Raw genomic sequence first — 24,546 nt, forward strand, 5'->3', positions numbered from 1 at the left:
TTACACTTGGGAGTACGCTCACAGTACCCAACTACAGCGTTGGGAATTTCAAATTTTGAGAAACTTCAAAAAAAAACTTGAAAAACTTCATATCTCAAAAACACAAACACTTGAGCAGTCACATTTGCAGGCCAGATTCGGAACCTCTGAGAGTACTCTGCCAGCCCCCAACTTCAGGGTTAGGAATTTCAAATATAAAAAAAAAAAAATTTAAGTTTTCTGTAAAATTTTTTGATAAAACGATAAAAAATACTCATATCTGAAAGATACACAAAATGAGCACCTAAATTTGGAGGCAAGAATTCCAAACCCTGGGAGTACTTCGACAGACCCCAACTACTGGGTTGAGAGCTTCAAAATTTGAAGGAAAAACTTTTTCTGAATTTTTTTGAAAAAAAAAATCACAAAAAACGTCATATCTCAAAAACTACAGGGATTTGTACAGCCATATTTGGAGGCAAAATTTGCAACTCCTGGAAGTACAATGGAAAAGCCTCAATAAAGAAAAGTAAGCTTCAAATTTTTTAAAATTATTAAAAACAATTCTTTGAACAATTAAAAAATACATAACAAACTTCACATCTCGGAAACTCAGAGTATTTGAACAGTCGCATTTGAACGCAAGATTTGCAACTTGCAGCTCGTGAGAGCACCTTCGCAGTACGAAACTACAAGGTTGAGAAATTCAAAATTTTTAAAATCTAAGTTTTCTGAAAAATTAAAACGAAATCACGTCACATTTCGAAAACTACCGAGGAACTGAGCAGTCATATTTGGAGGAAAATTTCGAAATTCCTGAGACCCGGAGAGAGTACTCGGACAGTCCCACTATAAAAAGGACATTTCAAATTTGAAAAATAAATAAATTTATGTTTTCTTGAAATTTTTTTGAAAAAATCCTAAAAAACATCATATCTCAAAAACTATCAGGATTTGAACAGTCTCATTCAGAGGCAAAAATCGCAAACCCGGAGGATAACCTGAGAGCTTCAAACTACAGGATAGATATCAACAAATTTTTTGAATTTTTTTCAATCTAAATTTTTTGAAAATTTTTGAAAAAAATCATAAAGGAAAGTCATATCTCGAAAACTAAAAGGAGATTTGTAGGCAAGATTCGCAATTCCTGAGAACCGGAGAGTTCTCTGACAGTCTCACTATAAAAAGGGCATTCCAAATTTTGAAGAAAAAAAATAAATTTTTGTTTTCTTGAAAATTTTTTGAAAAATTCCTAAAAAACGTCATATCTCAAAAACTATAGTGATTCATAGGCAAAATTCGCCCTCAGAGCTTCCAACTACAGGATAGAGATCTTCAAATTTTTTGAATATTTTTCAATCTAAGTTTTTTGAAAAAATCATAAAAAAACGTCATATCTCGAAAACTTAAAGGATTTGAGAAGTTAGATTTGGAGGCAAGATTCGCAATCCCTGGGAGTGCCCTGACAGAACCCAACTACAAGCTAAAAACTCGTAAGCTAAAAGGATTTAGTTAATCAAATATGAAGGCCAAATTCGCAACGCCTAGGGAATCCTTATAGCAGCCCACCATTGGGTCGCTAATTTCAAAATTGACGAAATAATCTTTAACATCAAACTTGAAAATCGAAAAAAAAATCTTAACCATTGCAAGGTACGATATAACTTAAACGTGAAAAAATTCGTTCGTTAAACTTGCAAAAATAATACGTCGAAAAGCTTAAACATGGCGAGATAGTGAAGCCCGCATTTAAATATATAATAGATGACATTTAATCACAGACATTCATGTCGGGGAAAATTTGGGTACCTATGAATGAATATGCGAAAAAGCAGACAACACTGCTCGGATATCAGGGGGCAAATCTAGTGAGGATACTTCACCTATCAAAATTACCAAAAAGCAGAGCAAATCTACGCAAAAATTGATGATTAATGGAGGGAATCCAACCAGGGAAGTCCCGCTGAATGTTACGACTGGCCTAAACAGGTATCAAATAGTTGACGGCAAAAAATATTTTTAAAAACCATAGATTTTGGACATCAAACATCAAGTGTAAAAATTTGGATCTCTTTGACTATTTCCTTCTTGCAAGGGAGGAGGGAGAGATTCGTTACTAGGTACAAAATTCACATATAATTAACCATTGAAATAATTCTTTATAGGGGTGACAATTCGTTACTAGGTACCCTAAGGGGGGGGGGGGGGGTGATAGTTAAAGAGCTCTAAAATTTGAGTAATACGAAATTAACACGATCAATTAGCTTGCCTCAATTCAATTTGGACCGATTCAGTACTGCGGAATATTTTGTCACGCACAAACAAGACTGCTCGTAGATCAGGGCAAAGCCCTGAATATTTCGACTGCCCCTTGATCCATATCGAAGTTTTTGGGATAAGAACTGAGGTATATATTTTGGACAATATCAAAGATCAAGTGTGAAAAATTGAGTCGTGCGAAAAAAATATGACCGACTAGCTAGCCTCGATTCAATTTAGAACAATTTTAATGTGCGGGATAATTCGCCACGCATAAATAATTTGCATTACGTTTTCAGCATTATGAAAAAAATCTTCAAAGCGCGCATAAAATCTGTCTAGATCATGGCCAAATCGCCAATTTTCAAATTCCCAAAACTTTGAAAAAATGATCGGAGGTAAAATTTATTTTTAAATTTGATTACAGGGAGTCGATACCTTCAATGGGGCATAATTTTTTTGTTAAAAACTTTTCGATCGCCGAAAATTGGCTGAATAAAAAAACCACATAAAGCATAAATATTCCGTTTTCTTCAAAGTCGGAACAATAAACCGCGTAAGGCTTTCAGGATCATTAATTAAATCTTTACAATGCACTTAAATTGCTCCAGAGCATATCCGAATTGGTAATTCTCAAATTCCCAAAACATTACAAAAAATAATCAAAGGTGAAACTGTTTTTTTTTTACAGTTGAACTCGGGGATTCGATATCTTTAAGGTGTATAAAAACATTTTGATAAAAACTGATAATTCTATCGCCAAAATTTGACAGCAAAAAACCATATAAGCATAAAGATTCCGCATTTCTTCGGAAGTCGGGAACAATAATACCCACAAATCTTTCCAAGACAATTCTGTGCCGATAACAAGATCTTGCTGTGAATTGCCGAGACAAGAATCTAACACTACCAACAAAAATTTTTCAAAAAACCCTCAAATGCCAACTGGTACTGCCAACCAGAGTAATTCGATAAATGTTTATACTGCAAAACAGTAAAAGATCGATCTTTTTTTGGTTGATTCAACAGGTGCAAGCCATTGGATGTTTATTCCCACAGCTCGTTAAATCAAAATCATTCCGCATCGACGTGGAGCTGCACGTTGTTAACAAAGCAATATGCAGTAAAAACTAAATCTGAGAAAATCGACGATACACAACATAAAGCATTGAAACAGAAAAAATTAGGAATCGAACTTGAAATCTTGCCCCTTCAACGGTAAACTCATTTGCACCGGACTACTGACACCATACAAATTGATACTTTAAAACATAGGTTCGTTCACTCATGCTGACTAATAAATAACAGTCATCAATAAACACGATTTAATTAAAGGATATAGCTCAACAGCGTAACAAAAAAAAGTTACGGTTGAAAAACAATACTCGGGTTGGATATTCTGTCTCCAAATAGCACAATAATAATTTGGAGATGAAAAACCTCGCGTTCTCGCTTCTGCAGCTGCTTGGAAACTAGCCACCGATAAAGCAGCTACAGATGCTTTTTAAAATGCCGATGCTAAGCATTGAAGCAAAATTGACACCAAAAAGGACACATTTATTCGCCAGTTTGGTTGGAAAAAAGTAGAGTTCGTATTATGACACTATGCTCAAAGCTGGCTAGTGTAAACACAACATTGTATGTAGGGGGCTGCAATAGTGGGGAACTCAAATTGAGCTAGTTTTCCATATTAAAACAAAGAAGTTGTCATCTAAAAAGCGAGAAACACTTCGGTAACATTTATTATGAAGTAACTTTTACAGTTTACAACGCTAAGTTTACCTTGAATAACGTTGTGTGTAACAATGAGTCATCTATTCAATACCCGACTCTATCCTCTAGGCCAATGCCTTTTCACAAAATCAATTCGCTCAGCTAACAATAAAAGGCAGAACAGAACTGTGCTTGAGCGGCATTGATCTTACTGTTTCATATCTCAAGGATATTTTTGATTATACTCACCCTATTTGATGAAAAATCAAAACTTTATAACAAAATTGAATGAATACATATTAAAAAGGCAAGAGAGTAACTTACGACTAGCGAAAACGAAGCAATTCACTTGATTAAGCCTCAAACTGATTCTGTTCTCTGCTTTACTTTTCATTTTCTCCACTTAAATTCAAAAACATGAGGCCAAATGATTTTATTGTGTTTTTTTCTGCTAAGTTGTTTCAATGCTCGTGATATCAGTCCTGCACATCTACCTTAACTTAGTCCAAATTGTTATTATACATTTAATATTTCATCTGTTTTTTTTATTAGTTGGGGGGTATAATTAATTTCATTTTTCAATGACAAACATAGTTTTGCTCAATTGAGAATATAATTAGTGTTAAAAGAGGCCTGTTAACCTCGTAAGCACAACCAAAAAATTGCAAAAAAGTAGCTTAAAGGGGTCAAAAAAACGGAAAAAAATGAAATTAATTAAAAAAAAGATCTGCTATGGGTGATATGTTACAATAAGTTGTAATTTTGAGTAATGAATTATAGTCAGAACTACAATGCATAATATAGTAATTTCCTTTTTAATCAATTGTACTACTACTACTAAGATAGTTTTTGTAAATACTGCAAACTGAAATTCTATTCGAAAATTCAAATTTTACACTTTTGCCAAAAAACTTGGTTTTTGAAATAAATAATGAATAATGTGCGAAGTATAACAAAAAGAGATCCATCAATTATAATTGTACATACCATCTATTGTTATACATCATTGAAAGCAATGGATGGAAAGCACTACAAAATGGGTAAATATGCCAAGAAAACATCAACGTTTTTTTATCAATCAGCCACTGCGAATTAACGTTTGTCTATTACAAAATCTGAATAACAGAGCAAAACTCATGATAACTATGTAGATTTAAAGGTCAAAACAATTAAGTGTTTGAAATTTTCAGTACGAGATATTTCTTTGATTTCATTTTTTGCGCGTTTTTTGTTAAACAGGACACTATCCAGCAGAAAAAAATTTAGATGGTCAAAATAATTCTAACGAAAATTGTTTTTTTTTTTCATAATTCTCAACTAAGAGCATATTCTACATAGAAACTGAGGCGAAGCAATAAAAAACATAATCAGTCGGAAAAAAAAGAAAGATGTTGAAAAAAGTAGGTCGACCAAAACTTTTACCAAACTTTTCCTAGTCCGATTTGAACTCGGGACCTAACAAGGTACCACCACGAGTCCAGACGATTCCTGTAAACTAAATTATTTACTGAAAAAAGTCTAGTACTTCGTTGCTGCACCAATTGATTTAAGTAAACATGTTACTTTTTTAAAATTACATTATTTTTTCAATTTATCATTTGCAAAATAAAAACCTTGGAAAACATGTCTTTTCTAATTTCAAGAAGTTTTTCAAGATGACACAACCAAAGTTTGCTAAGTATAAAAGATTTTCAAATTTCAAAAACTTCTTTTACGGTCACTTCTCTGATGAACTGTTTGAAGAGCTGGATCATTAGGTACTTTTTTCATTACCGGTCTGCACAAAAATCTCGGTCTGCAGATTTTTACCTAAATTATTCAACATTGACTTAATAAAATTATAAATTTTTTCAGAATTTCCTTTATATCATAGTAGTCGGAGCAATATGTGCTACTTATACAGCAACCGGCTATCCTCATTTAAAAGTTGACATTTATACACCAGACCAAAGTTATCACAAATTGTACCATATTTATCATAAAAACATGCCATAGTTATCACAAAGGTGAGGCAAAAAGTTGCTCACAAAGACAAGCGACAAAAAGTTGCTCCTAGCACGCAAAAATTGAAATACAAAAAATTCATAATTAACCTTGAAAATGCTGCTATGAACCGCAATTTAAATATCGTTCTTGAGATAACTGGTCGCATGGCCTCAAAACTGCGCTATGGTCAGCTCAAAGTATGCAATCTAGCCACAAAGAAAACAGCTACAAATGGCCACAACCATGTCACAACACAAAAAAAAGCCAACATACAGTGAGAAAAGAATCAATGATTTTTTCAAAAAACAATTCAAGTATCAAATTTCAAATAATGGATGTCTTTACAGCTCTTTGAATTTCAAGAACAGTTTACGATTGGCACTTGTTTGCTAAATCTAACTCAAGTTGAGAAAAATGGAGTAGTAGGTAAATAATTATTCCGCTGAGAAATCTAAAAAATTAAATTCCTTTTTCAAAACTGATATCGATCTTTCTTTTTTTTCGAGCCACATCCTCTTTCATACTTGGAGAGCGAGCTTTGATTACCTTTCATCAACTGAACTTCAAATGAACTTGACAAGCAATCACATATGAAACATTTAACAATCAAAATTGAGCATGAACAATTTAAATCACTATGTAAGTGATAAATCACTTCGTTTTTTAACACTCAAATCAAAAATTTTATAGACCTTAGGATTCAAGAATTCTCCCAAAAAAATTATCACGACCTATATAAGAATCTGAACTACATTCATAAACACTTAATCGCCAATAATACAGCGATAAATTGCTACTAATAAGCATCAAAACTGCCACCAAAAGGAGATTTTACTTGTGAGTTAGGTTAGAAAAAAACGAATTCAAATATAACAAAAGGCTGTTGTTGTTGTAAACTTGTTTACTGCATGTACGGGTTTCTGACATGGTTTGATTGCTTGGTTGTCTGTCTCTAGATTTGTTTTACGATGCTTGGTTGGTTGCCAATCGTTTATTTTCTAGTACTCTGGTTCAGTTGAAACAGATTGATTTGTTGGTTTCGGCTCCTCCCGTGGCAAAAATGCACCATGGTTCTCCCGGGGTGCCCCTGGGTAGGAGGAGAGTCCCCCAATTCCAGTGCAAGGCCCGTCTATTGTAACAGCGTCTTGCCTATTTGCTAGTGGCACGATTCGATTGTGCCAGTGGTTAAGGTTGGTTGTGTTGTCGGCTCGAAGTAACTAGTCATCATATGAGCCATGCTGTTAGCTGAGGTTTAAGAACACAGCAGATTTTATGGAGTCTACTGTGAGGTCTGTCGGATTTTGTTGACAGTTGAACAGATGTTTGGTATCGTGCGGCACAGTTTTGCATAGAGGGAATTCATTTGTCCTTCGAGGATCCAGTCTACTCATGTAGGAGTTTAGGCGGGTACTATTACCGGAACGTAGTTGTGATAGAATGACTTTAGTGTCTCGTGATAGTTTGGGTTCGTCCTCATTAATTTTTGTTGGGCGGGAGCCAGTGACTTTGTAGTAGTTGCAACGGATAAATCTTGACACATCATTCCGATGAAAATTTCTCAGTGCTTTTTGTTATTCAACCATGTTGATTTCTTTGTTCTCATCCAAAAACAACTCAATTTCATAACAAAAGGCTCGCGTGTGCTGGTAAAAAGGACTTTCAAATTTTGCGATCGTAGCTGAAAAAATTCTTGCAACATACTGCAGCATACTTACTATCGCAAAGTTGCTCATGTGCTCGCGCTTTAAAATTCTAATTTCTGCGATAACTTGTTAATTACTGTTAAAACGGAAATCTTAAAGATTAAAATTCTAAAATGTACAAACTCATTTATCAAGATTCGATTAAATTCTATTCAAAATTCAGTTCAAATAACAAATTGAAAGACATAGAAAAAAAATTACATAGCAAAAACCCCACAGTCGCTCCCAACAAGCATTTCTTTTTATTCAAAACTCTTGAGTTGTGAATTTCGTAAAATGAGTTTATTGCTATGTATATCCCGAAAAGATCTGCAAAGAGTCAAGTTACTATTGTGCGTGATTATGTTACAACTATGGCCTTAGACACACAATGACCTGTCGTCTGCTCGATCAATGCTGGCCATATAAAACTGACGACCTCTTCTTTGCTCTGATCAGAAGAGTGAAATCTGTTCATACATGTTGGATCAAAGTTGGTGTGGTGGTAGTTAATGTGGTAACTGGGGTTAGATAGTAGTAATAACCAGGCCAGTTTGCAGCACTCTCTCACATAGTTCAACAGTGGTTTGCATGTCTTAAGTGAGGGATAGTCGAAAAGTGTCTGAAACAGCTGCTGACAGACTTCGTTGAAGTTGGGGTCTGTGTTTCTAGAGGCGGCTGTCTTCCGCATCTGTTCCATCACCACTTTCTGCATCTCTTCCTGCTCTTCTGAAGTGCTCAGATCACTCGCAGATTGTACTGGAAACAGACCTTCAAAGATTGATCAACACAAAAAACACAATTTTCGAAGCAACATTATAAATCTAGCGATCAGGTTAGAAAATTAACTGAGTTCAATTACATCAATACTTTGGAAAAAATAGTTTTAATATTATATTGTGATACTTGCGAAAATACACTAAAAATTTGCTTTGTTTGCATTTCAAGAATATCCAAAAGAAAATTTGATCTACTTTGATTTAAATTTTCAACTGTTAGCTAACATCTATTTTGAGACTACATAAGCGTTCCTTATAATAATTTATTAGCTGAAAGTTAGTAACTTTGGCGTTTCCCATTTATCCCCTTAAAGTAGCTTTTACCTCTAGTGTGCTTTGGAGATCCAGAGTTCGATCCAGTTGGCGTTGATGAAGAAGATGCTGTGGAGGCAGTGGTCAGACCAGTCAGCTTCTTAGTGACTGCCTCCGCCGCATCCTCCTCACTCACAGCAGACATTCCGAGAAGCACAAACACCTGTCTAGTCGACTCCTCGATACTTCGCTGCACAGATCGGAACGAAAGCTAAAACAACAGAACCATGTTCATGCTTTTCAAGAGAAACTTCAAAAAATAAGTTGCGTTCTCGAAGCGCATTTTCCTCTAACAAACTCGGTTTTGTGGTATGAACTAGCAGCGGAGATCTATTTTCCAATGAACTTTTTAAAAAGATACCGTGTATTCGTAAACAACATGAGCCAAAAGATGGATACATTTTCCACAAAAACCGCCACAACTAAGTCAAAAAACATTGTAGACGCCTCCGTTCAATCATTTATCCATTTCCGCATTAAAAACCGCAACTCACCACCACGACTGAGAAGAGTATCTTCTGCTTCAAGTCAGTACTGTGTGCAATTGCCTCCACATTAGCCGAGTCACTGTCGCTGATCTGCTGGTGGTCATCCGCCTCACTCACTCCTATGATGTCATCCAGGGCATCCATCGCATCTGGTCTCAACTCGCAGTAGAGCAGCTGGCTGTATCTCTCAATCAGCTGGCTCGGTCTGTTAGAGTCACTCAGAGTCTCAAAAGAGCCACTCGATTCCACTTTGCGCTGAATTGAGTCAGATATTCTAAAGCACAACCAAGTCTTCTTTAACCTTGTAAATGTTGTTATTAATATACCTACAATTAAAGCTTGATATAATAACTTCACGAAAGGTTTAATCAAACCACTACCAAGTTCAAATTCGGATAAGAGCCTGTATCTATGTTTATAGAAGCGGAGAAATTATGATGTGTTTAAGATCTTCAACTATCAGTCGAAATTTCGGAGGCCCAACATGACCCTAGCTCTTGTCTGAAGCTTAGAACTTATACCAGTCCAGAAAATGAACCACAAAACGTATGACGGTTTAATCAGAACAGCGGTTCTGCCTTCAAGTTGTATTTTCCTGCTTTCCTTCCTAAAAAGATGATTTTAACATCTGGATATCTACGTTTTAGACAGAGTCGAAGCTACACTTCGCAAACACAAGCAAAGAAACGACAAGTATCTCAAAAAAGGCAAAATGAAAAAAAAACAATAATTTCCAAAAAATCTCGCAAGCTTGCTGATATATTTATTATAAATTGGTCCTTGATTCTGGAGATACAAATTTTCATGGTTTGAAATTCAAGAACACATTTAAAAGACATTTTAAATAAAAATAATAGCAACAATACTTTTCGTGTCTTCAGTTTTAACCAACAGTTTATCCCACTTTAAATAAGAAAAACTCGTCCAGTTGCTAATTATTGGATGATACCGATTTTTTTTGCATGCAAACAAGCATGAAATTACAGCTCCCCAAACTTCTTCAAGCAAAAAGTTAGCTACAAATCTTCAATCAATTACTTTTGATGTTGCCAAAAAAATAGTCAAGTACTGTACGTTCGTGCAGTATAGGTATATGTTCTTGCATTATAATTTGTTAAAATTGTCTACAAACTATAAATGTAACATATTTGAGTGACCGTGCTGTGTTAATAAACTGTGAATTAAAAAGTATGTATTGATTTAGATGCAAGTACCATATTAAACTTGAATGCTTCTGAAGATTTGATGGTTTTATAACTCAATGAATATGCTAATTGCCATTAAACGTTTAAGCCGGTGACTTGACTTGAGATCAACAATTGGATCTGGAAACTCTTAAGAAAAAATTATTGCATCGATAAAATTTGAGATTCAATTGAAGGCACTTTCCAGATCTAAATTTAATTGAGAAAATCGTGCATACATAAAACAGTCCAATACGACATAGCCCCATAAAAACAGTCCAAAACGCCAAGAACATAGCCAACAGAGTTTGAAAACAGCCAATGAACGCAAGTAGACAGAACAAAACACTGTCTTGTTTATTGAAACATCTCAACTTTCGAATTTCAAAGAAAAACAAAGCCAACACTCGGTTGGAAAAGAGACAATGAACGCAAAAAAAAACAAATGACTTGTTTTTTGAAAAAATTTCAACATTCGAATTTCAAACAAGATAAATTAAAGCTCTTTGAAATTCAAGAGCATTTTATAATTGGCATTTTTCATAAATTTAACCCAATTTGAGTAAACTGGATTATCCGTTGGGAAATCTGTAACTTAAATTCCACCTTCGAAACCTGAAATCGATCGCATTTTTTTCGCGCCATTTCAGTTTTCATCATTGAAGGTTTATTTTGCCTACCTTCTAGCTAATGAACTTGAATTAAACTCAAAAAGTGTTAAGGGTATTCATATGTGCATTTATAATAAGGAATGCCCTTCTTTTGTTATCAGCGCATCATCGCGAACTATAGAAGAGTCTGAACAACGTTCATCGACTCTTAAAAAAAGATGACCTTGAAGCTCTGAAATTTATGATTGACACTTTTTTGATTGAATCAACCCAATTTGAAAAAACTTGGCCAAGGGAATTCGAAAAAAATCAGCTAAGAAACTTTGCAACACATGCATACAAACGATTCTAACCATTGAGTTGACGCAATATCAGGTGATTAGGCCGATATATCATCGCTCATAATAAAAGTGAACGAAGTTGGCTCCTCCATCTTTGGTATATTTTTTCTCGACGAAATCTTTTTATAGCTTGTTGATTCGCAAAAGAGCATGAAAATAACTGCTGCCGCGGTGTAACATCATCGCAAACTTCTGTCCGATATTTGAAAGTGTTTTGAAATTAAACTTTTTGATGTCAGCAGGATCGTGAAAGTAGCAGTGATCTTTAAGAATTTCAGAAAAATCATTTTTTTTTTCAAACGCGTCCATTACAACTGCTTTGTGCGCACCGCCAAGAAAAGGAGTTATCCGACAGTTCTCGATGCTTAATGAAAGCATACCCTTCAAAATTAACAGGTCAAAGTTTTAATTGAACCGAACTAGCATAGACCGCACCTCCGATGCTTCAAACATCAGATAAAAAAAGTGAAAATTGTATATAAAATATATGAAAAATAACGAAATGAATACAACCGTAACAATTGACTGATTATCTGACAACGCTTTTAATTTCAAAAACTGAACAAAAAAAATAAATTCAACTTAAAGATTCTTGTGAAACTAAATGAGTCAAAACTGGGTTTCAGCTCTTAGTACTTTTAAATAAGTAACATTCAACAGCACTTTCCATTTCCAAAAAACTTTTGAAACTGTTTCATTACGAAAATCATTAGGCTCATAAATGAGATTCATGTTTAACTTAATTGTTACTTTCATTTGCCCGTACCCATTTCATTTGCTGTCATCAATTGTTAAATCCAGATCAATTAAATTGAAAATATTTTTCAAGACTCTTTTTTTCTTAGTTTAATTTTTTTCGAAACATCAATAAATGTCAGTTTCAAAAAAAACAAACAATTTGAGCAACTTTTGAATTTCAAACTTTCTTTTTGAGATCTAAGTTTTTGAAAATTTGTGCTAGATCATGAAGTACGGCTTGTCTCGGAACCTAAGACAATCTGACTAATTTGCTACAGGGTTGTGAAATTCCAACGTTGTGAAACATTTTCATATCTGTTTCTTGAAAACGTATCAAAAAAAGTCATAATATAATAACGTTATATCTCGGAAACCAAATGATGTTGAAAAAGCTTAAATATTGCGAGATAGTAAGGCATTAAAATATATGAAAGATACTTTCCATTGCTGGTAAGTAAAAAGTAAAACATCGAAGTGCTGATAGTTATTTACTCGCTGACAAGCTACCTACCAGAATCATCGGGAAAAATTTTTTTATCAGATGGTGAAACAGTCATTTCGATCAATCGGGCAATGTTTCGGATAGTTTAGAATTGGACTTATGTTATGAACTTTGTTATGGTTTTTTCAGATTTTTTCTGTATTAGACTGTTTTGGACAGACACGGAGAAAATGCATCATATGAGAACTAAAAATATATACACCGAGGCAAAATTCTTAAACACAAGCTAAAGGGTAGAAATTAAAACCTTTCAAAACAATTATTAAAACAATCTTTTGAAAATTTTAAAAAACTGTCCAAATTCGAAAAACAAAAGAATATGAGCAGTCACGTTTGGAGGCCACATCTGCAACTTTGAGAGTAACTTAACTTCAACCCGCCATTGGGTCGAGCGTTTTATTTTTTGAGAAGTTTTTAAGAATTTTTAAATTATCACTAAATTGTCGTATCTAAAAAACATCGGAAAATTAGTTTTCTTAAATTTTAGAGAAATAAGTTCTCTGAAATTGTTGAAAAATCATAAAAAAAGTGTCTCGGAAAAAAAATATTTAAGCAGGCAGATTCGAAGGTCAGATTCAAAACACCTGAGAGAACCCTTCCAGCACCTAACATAGATTTAAAAAACTTCACAAAATTTTAAGTTTTCGACAAGTACTTCTGAAAACTTCACGTCATGTCTCCGAAACCAGAAGGATTTGGGCAATCATATTTGTAGCCAAGAATCGCAACCTGTAAGAGCAATCTGTGAGAGCACCCTGACAGCACCCCACTATAGTGTTAGCAATTTCAAATGATGACGTTTGGAAATTTTTGAAAAATCGCAACAATCGTCAAACCTCGTAAGCTTAAAGATTTTGTATTCATATTAGATGGCCATATTCGTAACTCCCAGAAGAAATCTGACGTACCCAGCCAGAGGGTTGCTAATTTCGAATTTAGTTTAATTAAAACAAACGATAAACAAAGAAAACAATGTATAGATGGATGAATCCCACCTTTACACTATCCTTCACTGCGCTGCCCTTCTCCTTCCCTCCCTTGCTGGCATCATTTTGGAAAATCGAAAAACTTAAGCTTTGTTATATACGATATAGCTTGAACTCGCAAAAATTCTTTCGTTAAACAAGCAAAAATAATAGCTGAAAAAAGTTAAACACGGAAAGATAAGTAAAAGCCCGCATATAAATAGATTATAGATTATCCGGGTGACACACATCTAACAAAGAGCTTACTCCAAAACATTGACAACCACTTAATTTCTATAGTTTTTCATGATATACTTTTTCTATGCCAGCTTTAATCGATCAAAAACGTGATCTTAAGATTTTCTTTGTTCAGCTGTTTACTTTCATAAACAAAAAGCATATAGAAAATAAATCCCCATTTTTGTCTTTTTCACTTCCTTGCCAAATTTCATTTCATTTCATTTCAGGTCAAACCCAGTTCGCAGAAATCAAATTGAAGAATTGTATTGAAAAGGGCAAGGTCAACCAACACACAACTACAAAGTGGGAATGAACTTAAATATGATCACATATGCTACAAATGCGTTCATTAAAAGATTTCACAATTCATTCAATCATTTTAAATTTGATGAAAATTTTTATAATGCGTTTTCAGTGTCGCTCAGTACATTAATACTTTGAACGTGGACGACATAGTGAATAGTAACTTTAACCGCGAATGGAACTTTGTTAAAACTACCTATTTTGAACGTATTTTAGCTCCACTTCTAAACTTACCGGAGAAAACAACTGAAATGGTGAAATGAATTAGCAGTTTGCGCAATAAGTTATCAAGCCGCCAAAACAAAAGCGAGAAAGAAACTTTTACTTCAAAACAAAATAACGCGACCAGAATAAACCAAGCCAACCGAACTGAGAAACGTTGCAAAAATGCATAATGAAACATCCTTCAACTTACCTGTTCATCAGTGTTTCTTCTCTTTTCTGCAAGTGGTGGATGGACTGCCTCGCGCCCTGCAACTCAATCTCCAGCTGATTAATTCTACTCCTCAACAACTCCACCTCCTCGCGAGAGGAATCCTCCGAGTTGCGCTTGGCGTTGAATTTCACATTCCTTGGAGTGGTAGCTGAAAAAAAACATTCACATGCTCGGAGATTTAATCATCATTAACTTGGAAAAAAAATGACTTCAAGAAAAATAAACAAAAAAGAATAAATACTACTAATACTCATGACATCACAGCCACATCAACCACGGAAAAACATAGCCAACAGAGAGCTGAACACAGAGGCGAACCGGAGCTTCGCATCACTTGCGATAAAAAAATGAATGACTATGATCAGCAGCAAATGAAGACAAAATCTTCAAAAAAATTCGTTTTGTTTTGTCTAAAAGTTTAACACAGAGGCGTAGCTGCGCTTCGCAAAAACTAGCAGGAAACGACAAAGCAGCTTTAGAAAGTAAAATAAAAAAAACAGAAATGAGCCTCGAATTAGTATAACTTAGCAACGTATTGGCTTCAAACCTTTAAGAACGTTTAATAATCAGCAAACACTAGTCGCAAATAAAGCAGCTACCTGTGCTAATAAATTGCCAAAGCCATGCAGAAAAAGTGGCACCAAAAACAAATAGTCACATTTTTGCAGGAAATAATTTGGAATATAACAAACTAAAGGCATCCACATTAACTTTATGAAGCAAATTGGTAATCATAAAACCACGCCTTGCATGAATTATGCAATTTAAAAGAAATCGAGTTTTCGGAAATCGAGTTTTCATTATTGTTATGTTATTTGAAACAAACAGCTTTTTTCGGTTCAATTGATGAACTAAGCCTATTGATGAACTTATTACTATTCGAATGTCAAAACACATGCTATCGAAAAATTCCGAAGGTGCCCCAAAAGTGGCACCAATATTTGCGACTTAGGTTAGAAAAAAAAGAAAAGTATAAAAGCAATGCTACCTTAAGTTCGCTAGTGTAAAAATTGCCAAATAGGACAAAAAATTCCTGGAAAAAAATTATTTGCCTCATTAGAAACTCTAGAAAGAGTTTTCAAAATGCTAAAAAGAAACTGAAGCTTTCTGCGGGAACTAAGCCGACGAAAATCAGCAGACAGACATTTAGGTCTAAAATATTCGAAAATGTTCAGTTTCCACAAAAAAAAACAGATTACGACTGGAAACGAACTTCTGGGATTTATCGTCTGAAGTATGGTTCTTACAACTGCAACAAATCACAGAACGCTCCATGAAATTATAAAGAAAACAGCTTCCAAAAACCTTTAATGAACAGCATGAAAAAAAATCAAAAAATTCCAAAAAACAGTAGCACTCAATTACTTGCCCAAAACCGAAATACACTGAAAAAATTTTAGTTTGAGTAAAAAAAAGCCCAACTTCAGGCAAAAGTTGTGCTGCGGCCACTAAGCCGACAAAAAAGCAAACAAACAGAAGTCCGACAAAGAATTTTGACACGGAGAAAATTTTCCGCTTACAAAAAAAACAGGTCTTGGCCCGATTCGAACTATAGACATTTGTCTTTCAAGGCAGGCGAATTAGCTCTTCGCCACATGCGGGAATTACCGCCTGAATTTTGATTTCACATGAAGCACAGGTAAAATCATTCAAGCGATTCTGTTAAACTAGTTTTAACCTGAAAAAGTCTATATTCCGGTTTGATAACTCTTGTTTTCAGTTTACAGAATTTACATCATTGATTCATCATACCTGATGTTGATACTGAAGTGGCTCTGTGACCGGGTGGGATATTCTGAGGCGTCGCAAAGTGAAGGAAATCTCCATTCGAATCGCCCGATTGGGAGGAGGGAAGGGATGAAGATATGTCTCCGACTGTGCCATTTTGCAACACTGATTGACCTGCGAATAGAACGGCATAGTAGAATTAGAAAACATTTCGTTTTTTATTCACTAAGACCAAATAATAAACAAAGGTAGCCAGTTACAGTGCGAGCAGTACAAATTTTATCGAACATCGTTGCTACTTAAAAACAAAGAAAATTAAAACATAGACAACAGACAGTTGGAAAGTGTTAATGATCTCAAAGAGCTCTGATTAACATGACTTATTTTTTCAACATTCAAACAAAAAATTTTATTGAATTTTGTTTGAATTTCAAGAATCTTTTACGGCTGATAATTGACATTTTTTTTTCAAAAAAAGGGCCCGACTAGAAAAAACGGAATCAATATGTAGATTTTTTATTCGGCAATAAAAGCTCAAAATAAAATTCCACTTTCGAAGCTAAAAAACCATTCACGATTACTGGCGTCATTTCCACTTTGGTTATGGGTGAGTGTAATTTGCCTTCATTTTAGCAATTGAACTTGAATTGAACTGGACAAGAAACCAAAAATCAAATAGCGAACAATCAAATTTGAGCATAAACAACTGAAATCACTGTTAAAGGATAAATCACTTCACTTTTTACACTCAAAATCAAATAGTTTCTAGACTTCAGTAAGTGATAAATTAAACAACTCATAGAGCTTAATAAACGATAAACCACTTCGTTCTTTAACACTTAAAATCGAACAGCTCATCCTCAAATGAATACTAAATCATATGAAGACTTTTCCGTTATTCGCTCTAAAATTACGCAGCAAAAAAAAATTTCCTCGACATAAACTAACTTTCTTTAGAAATAAAATCACGAACAACTCATTTAATATGATACCACACTTGACCCTCATTTGAGATTTGTTTACGGCACTTAAAATTGAGCGGAAAATTTCATCCTGGGCTACAGTTCCTTCTCACTTTCTCAAGGGATGGTCAGCATTACTACCTATAAACTGCAAAAAGGTCATTTAGTTAACATTTTTTAAAAATCACTTTCAACATAACTAACGAATGAAAGACCACACAAGCTTAAGCATCAATTTTGATAAAACTTTTGCTATCGAACCTCAGACCTGGTAATCACGAGTCTGACGTCCTCACATCTGCACCACGATCACTTTAAAATAGACTGATGCTAGCTACCAACAAAACAGGCAAAGTAGCTACTAAATTGTCAATGCTACGCAGCAAAAGTGCTATCAAATGAATATAGCAAACAAACAGTTGGAAATGAGTCGATAAACGAAAGGAAACAGAAAAAATCCTGACTTATTTCTTAAAAAAACGTCAACTTCGAACTTCAGAAATTAAATGCCCGTAAAGCTCTTTGAAATTCAAAAACAATTTACAATTAACACTTTTTTAATTAACATAACCTCAATTTGAGAAAACTAGACCGACAGGTAAAATTTATATTCCGTAGGGAAATCTGGAAATTAAAAACCACTGTCGAAATTAGAAGTCGACCGTGTTTTTTGCAGCCTTTACACTTTGGCTGTTCAATAGTAAAGTTTGTCTTCCTTTTAATAAAGTAAATGAACTGAACTTCAGAAGAAATCGAAAGTCAACACAGAGGCGAAGCGGAGCTTTGCAACACTTGCGATGCAAAAAAAACATTGCGCTACAAATCGTGAGAGAAAAGACAGAAAAAAAAACGAATGAAAAAAAAAGTAAAAAAATTGACAAAAGTTGAAAATTACAGCTAGAAAAACTTCAAAAAAAACAGCCCTCAAAAAACGGCAACAAATATATATCAAGCGGCAACAAATTCGACATACATTGAGTTGAAACCCGTTAAGCCGAAAACAAAACTGTTGTCAAAAAAATTTCAATGAATTTAAAAGTTTTTACGATCCATCCAAGCTAAAACACATAATCCCGAACGGATATGTTTTGCCCTGGAAATTACTCAAAATTATTTGACTAAGTCGATATAACATAAGCTGAAATTGACATATTAAAAAAAAACGAAATAAAACTTAAAAAAAACTCGAAATCAGACATGGTAAAATTACAAACTTGTGAAGTTTCAATTTAAGTAAAACTGTTTGAATTGGAACAAAACCCATGTTTTAAAAAGCAAAGCAAAAAAACCTACAAGATTAAAAAATGGCGTTTAAAAAACCGGAAAATGAACAGACAGAAACTAGGACGAAAACCAGAAACCCGAAAAAAAATTGACATTTTTTGAAAAAATAATTAGAACCTGGAACAGGCTTGAACCAATAACTAGCTTTTGGTACTATTTGCATTTTCAAGAAATTGAGCATGTCAGATGAAAGATCCTCTAGAAGTGAAGATCCTATAGAAGTGGTCCTCTAGAAGTGAAGATCCGGTGAATAAAGTTGTTTACGGGCAAAAAAGTCTAGAGCCCGATTGCATTACTCTTGCTTATTGCAAGGGTAAATAGCGAAATTTCAAACTCAAAGAAAACAATTTTAAAAATAGTCGACCTTTAAAATAGTCCTCGCTAGAATCATCGACTACAAAAAAAGCTTAGTTTCGGATTTGAATCTCCGACCTGTAGATTAGGAGTCTCATCACCGCGCATCTGCACCATGATCGCTAAGTAGTATATTTATACTAGCCATCAATAAAGCAGCAATTGATTCTATAAAATTGCCTATGGTTGGAAATTTACCAAAAGTGTCAGCAAATGAGCACTTCTTTTCGACTAAGGTTGGAAAAAAATTGCATACCAGTATTACACTACGCTCCGATTGTTTTAAGAATTAATCTGGCAGAAACTCTTTCAGTGTCAAAGGCTCGTTTATCTGCAAAATGAAAAAAAAAATGACGGAACGATATCCGCCCTAAACCAAAAGTGGATCGTTGCTAGGGTGAATCTTATTGTTACAAAAAAAAACTTGCTTCATGTTTGTAACACAAGCTATCATCAATGAAACTTTCTGTAATGATGAAACTTACTTTTGCTCTTTTTCACAACTGCAAAAATTTCATTCAAGTTCCTCATCTTCCAAATTACCAGAAAAAAAGTTAAATAAGTTTAAAGAAGATCGATAAAACTGAAGAGACAAGCGGATTAACTCAAGTAAACATACGATAACGCTTCGCAGATAGAGATAGAACGGTTCCAATGTTCAACTTCAATTCAAACGTATCTACTATCAATTACGAACGAACAACGCAAAACACTACCAGGCTAATATGGTAGAGCAAACTTTTAACTTCTGCAGATCACTTTGCACGAAGAGAATGGTAACAACACATGGAGCAATCCAAAATCCAGTTTATACGGAGTGTAACTATTTTCCATTTGAGGATAGCACAGGAAAATCCAACGAAAGGGAATATCCAAATTTGGAATATTTCAACCGTCACAGTACAAACTGTATTTTTTCAAAACTTGAACTGAACCACATAATGATAACTGGTTTAAAAAAAAATTGAAAAAAGCGATGTACGCTTTCTTTTCATTGACAGAATATCCGTATTTTCTTCTTGTTGGACGTTCGGCTGGTAGGTCATCAACCACTGGCTCGTGTATTTATAAGGGGGATATATTTATTCCCAGACCTATTTCCACTCTGTTTGCAGTTCATAATGTTCATTTCTAGCAAAAGCGTTCTGGTTTTTAGTAAAAATTCCATTTCCTGAAAATTGCGCTTTTGATTTTAAGCGTTTGAAGCGAGCCGTATTCAACCAATTCAAGGATATTTTGGAAATAAATAGCCCGCAGAAATTAAAGTTCCTTCAGTTAACCGTGAAACCATTCTAATAACTACCATTACTTAAGCCACTGTTAGGGAGAAATAAAAACTTCCCGTCAAAGTTAGAAAAAGTGGAAAAGTTTCGCGCACAATACTTAGACAAATTGAGCATTTTGAAACAAATAATGAACGTAACATTTGATTGAAAACGCTAATAATGGACAGAAATTGAAGTGTATTTCGGTAGCTAAAGCGCAACTTAACTACGCTCGTAACAATGAAATGAACACAGCGGTGAAGCTGCCCTCCTCCGAAAAAAAAACAGGACAAAAGAGCTAAAACTTCAAAGGAAATAGCAAGAAGCTACTTGTTTATACCTTGAAAGAAAATCAATCAAGTAAATCCCAAAAAACGGGAATCGATTTCAAAACTCCCTACCATGATTTACTTTTCTTAATCATTTAACCATATCCTCTTTTTTAACATATCCTCTTTTTTAACACTAAAAATAATCTTTATTTTTAGACATAAGTCAGTGCAGTAAAAAATGAGCTTTTAATCAATCTTAAGTAATTACTAACTTCAGAAATCAAAAAATGCTTTCAAGTAATCAGTCGGCTTGAGAAGTTGTTTGTCAATCTGATCAAGCTGACCAAATTAAGCCATATCGTAAATCTTTCTGAAAAAAAAACATAATTTTGGTAAGCCGATTCGAAGATTTCTAAGCAAGCTACAAAACTTTATTTCGAGTTACTTCATCAAATGAATCAGCCTACGGAATTTTAAATTTTTCTCAGCAAACTATTCAAGTGATGAAACTATGAAATATTTCAAGTTTTTACATAGAGCCAACTGGTTCGCAAATTCCATTTTTTTGTAGGCAAGCTTTTCAAGCCAAGAAATTTAAATACATACAGTTTTTTCATGAAGCGAATCGGTTGGCAAAGTTTTTCTATGCAAGCCATTCAAGCAATTAAACCTGGAAATATTTCATGAAGCAAATCGGCTGGGGGTAAATTTAAGTGTTTTAATGAAGCCAATCAAGCGATGAACTTTAGAAACAAATTAGGTTGTTTCATAGAACGAATCAGCTCGCGAAAAGTTAAAGTTCTTTATATATGCGTTTATTTCATTGACGAGTCGGTTCGCAAAAAAAATAAGTTCTTCTCATCAAACTATTCAACCTATTGAACTTTGAAAAACCTCAGATTGTTTCATAAATCAAATCAGTGTGAAACATTTAAGTTTTTCTAAGCCAGTTATTCAAGCTACGAATTTTTGAAATACTTATCATTTTATAGGCCAAATCAGTTCAACAATTTAAGTTTTTCTAATCAAGCAACGAATCTTTGAAAATTTTGAACTTTTTTGTAGGCCAAATTGGTTTGCGAACAAATCAGGTTTTTCTAAGCAAGCTAATCAAGCTACGAAGCTTAAAAATTACAAGTTATTTCATGAAGCGAATCTATAGGCAAAGAACAATTTTTTATTTTGAAGCCATTTTTATATTGAAGCCACAGTTTTTCTTAACAAGCCATTCGAGCAATGAAAAATTGAAATAATTCAGGTTATTAATAAGATGTTAGCTGTTCAAACGATGAACAAATTTCAATTTTTTAATACTTAATTTATTTCATAGACCGAGTCGATTCGCAAAAATTCAAGTTTTTCTAAAAAAAAAACCGTTGACGCTAAGTAAATTTGAAAAATTTTCAGTTATTTCCCAGACTAATTCGGTTCGCGAAAAGTTTTGGTTCTTCAAAGCAAGCTATTCAACCAATGAACTGCTGAAATATTTCATGTTAATTCATCGACCGAATTAGTTTTCTAATCAAGAAGCTTTGAAATTCGTCAAGTTATTTCCGAGCGCGAATCAGTTTTCCAAAAAATTGTTTGCCTTTCTGTCATTTGTTTAATATTTAAGATATAAAAACAGTGCCAAACTTTTGTCATTCGTTTAATATATAAGATTTATGCGCAACGCCAACTGCTCTGTGGACGCAATGTTTAAGCTATTTTCATAGGGGACAAAGGTTAACAAAAGGAGTTAGGGACAAGATTTAAGCAAAAAGTTCTGGAAGTTTTTTGAAGTTTTTTTTTCAATACAAAATCTGCAAAATTATCAACCTAAAATCCTTCTTTAGGTCAAGGTTTAGGTCAAAAAGTTTAGGTTAAGATCAATGTCAGAAGATTCGAGTGACTAAAGCCAAAATTTCAAATTCCCTAAGTATAGTCAGGTGCTGTCAAAATACTCTCAGGAGTTGGAAAACTTGCCTACAAATATGCTCAAATCCGTTTGGCTTCCGAGATATGACGTTTTTTTATCATTTTTCCATAAATACTTCGAAAAATTTTTTTAAATAAAACTTCACGAAAAATGAAATTAGCAGCCCTATATTCGGGTTCTGTAAAGGTACTTTCAAGGTTCGCAAATGTTGTCTCCTAATATGTCTACTCGAAACCTTTAAGCCTCCATATGTCTGCTCAAACCTTTTACAGATATGTCGTTTTCCATGATTTTTTGAAAGACTTTCGAAAAAATTAGGGGTAAGAAATTTCTAGAGGTAAGAAACTTGACTAAGTTTGAAACAAGCAACTTGGGGTACCCTCAAGAGCTGCAATATTGAACTTTAAATTTGAAAAACCAAACCTTTTACTCTACGAGATATGACAAATTTGATTATTTATTCATAAATTTTCAAAATGCTAGGATTTTCAAAAAAAAACTAAATTTCAAATTTCCAACCCTGTAATGAAAAAAAGCTAGGAAATTTTCATAGGTTGCAAGTCTTGCCTCCAAATATGTCAGCTCAAATCCTTGTGGCTTCCGAGATATGAAATTTTCTATTATTTAAAAAAAAATTCAAAAATTTTCAAGTAAACACCTCGTAAAAATTTAAATTAGCAACCCAACAGCAGGGTTTTTTCAGGGTAGTTTCAGATATTCTTCAGCAATCTTGCCTGAAAATATTTCTGCTGAAATCCACGTTTATATTTAAAAACTTCGTAAAACTTGATATTCCCAACCCCAGAGTCGAGTTCTGTCAGGGTACTTCGAAGGATTGCAAATTTTACGTTCAAATATGTCTGCTCAAATCCTTTGGTCTTCCCAGTTATGACGTTGTTCATGTTTAAAAAAAAATTCGAAAATGTAGATGTAAAAAACAAATTTTGAAATTAGCAACCCTACGTTGGTGGCTGTCATGGTTGCCTCAAAAATGGCTGACCGAAACCTTTTAGCTTCCGAGATACGGCGGATTTTATGATTTATCGGAAAATTTGGATTTCAAAAACTTCACAGAATTTGAATTCAGCAAACCTACGGTAGGGTAGTATTAGGTTCTTCCAGGGGTTGTAAAAATGGCCTAGAGATTTGAAGAACCAAAGGCTTTTTAGTTAAATCAAACAACTTTTTTTTTTTTTCATAATCTTTCAAAATGATTTCTAAAACTTATCAAATTTGACACTCCCAAACATATTTTGGGTTGCTGTCATGGTGCACTAAAGAAGTTGCAAACCTGGCCTTCAAATTTGGCTGCTCAAAACTTTTCATCTACCATTTTTAATTTCTTCGCTTAAAGGATTGAAGTTTTCACAAAACTTAAATTTGAAAAACTGACCAAAGTTTGAAATTCCCAACCCAATAGTGCAATAGTGGAGTGCTGTCCGGTTGCTTTCGACGTCTTTTATTAAACGCACAGTTGCTATATGAAATTTTGCCCAAGTTGTGTTTAAATCATCGCTGGAATGGCCTGATTAGATAAACTAACTTTTTACCAGTCCTTTCATTATATTTCACAAAATTTGCGCGACCCAACTAACATACTTGTACCCGGGTTCAAGCTAAAATACGTTGAATTATTTCAAAGATTCGTTGCTTTCTGTGAGCCGATTGATTAACGAAGACGTACTTGCTAGTTAACGCGAAAACGTTGAAGCAGAATATGCGACTTTGGTAGGGAAACAATGTTCAACTTTATATGCTTGCTGGTGTAAAAAGTTCTTATAAGGAATCTTATACAAATATTATATTAACTATCACTTACTTTCTTTTCTATCCACTTCGTTTCCCAGCTTTGGCAGGGGTGAAATATATCTCGAGTCTCGAAAATCATTTTGGACGTTATCAGCAGCGTCTGATGACTGAAGTTCGTTTTCGCTTCTAGATGAACCAGACTTGACATATGTTTCGTTTGGTGTTTGACCAGGCACTGGAGACGCCGGGTTAGACTGTGATCTGGATCTTTTATCTTTAGCCCTTCTACGCTGTCTCCGCATTGCTTTTTTACTGTTCTTTTTTGGTGATTGGATCTGTTGTTCCTGAGTATTAACACCGAAATTGTAGTTTGAAATTGGAATGTTACTTTCCGAGGGCTGCTTTGATTCACTTGCAACCATTTGACTTTTTGCTACATTGCAGGATCCCGGGTAAGACGATGAATAACCTAAAAATAGCCAACAGGCAGTTAAAC

At 34.2% G+C, this 24,546-nt stretch overlaps 1 protein-coding gene across 2 annotated transcripts in view; it reads right to left on the minus strand.

The window, feature by feature from the left end:
* Positions 1–7,727: 7,727 nt before the first annotated feature.
* LOC134839634 (uncharacterized) overlaps positions 7,728–24,546 on the minus strand; it is a 105,695-nt gene continuing 88,876 nt past the window's right edge. For both annotated transcript variants that reach the window (XM_063855249.1, XM_063855248.1), the window contains 6 exons: positions 24,121–24,519; positions 16,271–16,420; positions 14,498–14,666; positions 9,205–9,472; positions 8,723–8,921; positions 7,728–8,378 (listed from right to left, as the gene is read on the minus strand). In XM_063855249.1, coding sequence (XP_063711319.1) covers positions 7,981–8,378; positions 8,723–8,921; positions 9,205–9,472; positions 14,498–14,666; positions 16,271–16,420; positions 24,121–24,519 — 1,583 coding nt within the window. In that variant the 3' untranslated portion in view covers positions 7,728–7,980. The remainder of the gene's footprint in view (positions 8,379–8,722; positions 8,922–9,204; positions 9,473–14,497; positions 14,667–16,270; positions 16,421–24,120; positions 24,520–24,546) is intronic.

This window comes from Symsagittifera roscoffensis, chromosome 2, assembly GCF_963678635.1.
Source record: "Symsagittifera roscoffensis chromosome 2, txSymRosc1.1, whole genome shotgun sequence".
Taxonomy (NCBI): Eukaryota; Metazoa; Xenacoelomorpha; order Acoela; family Convolutidae; genus Symsagittifera; species Symsagittifera roscoffensis.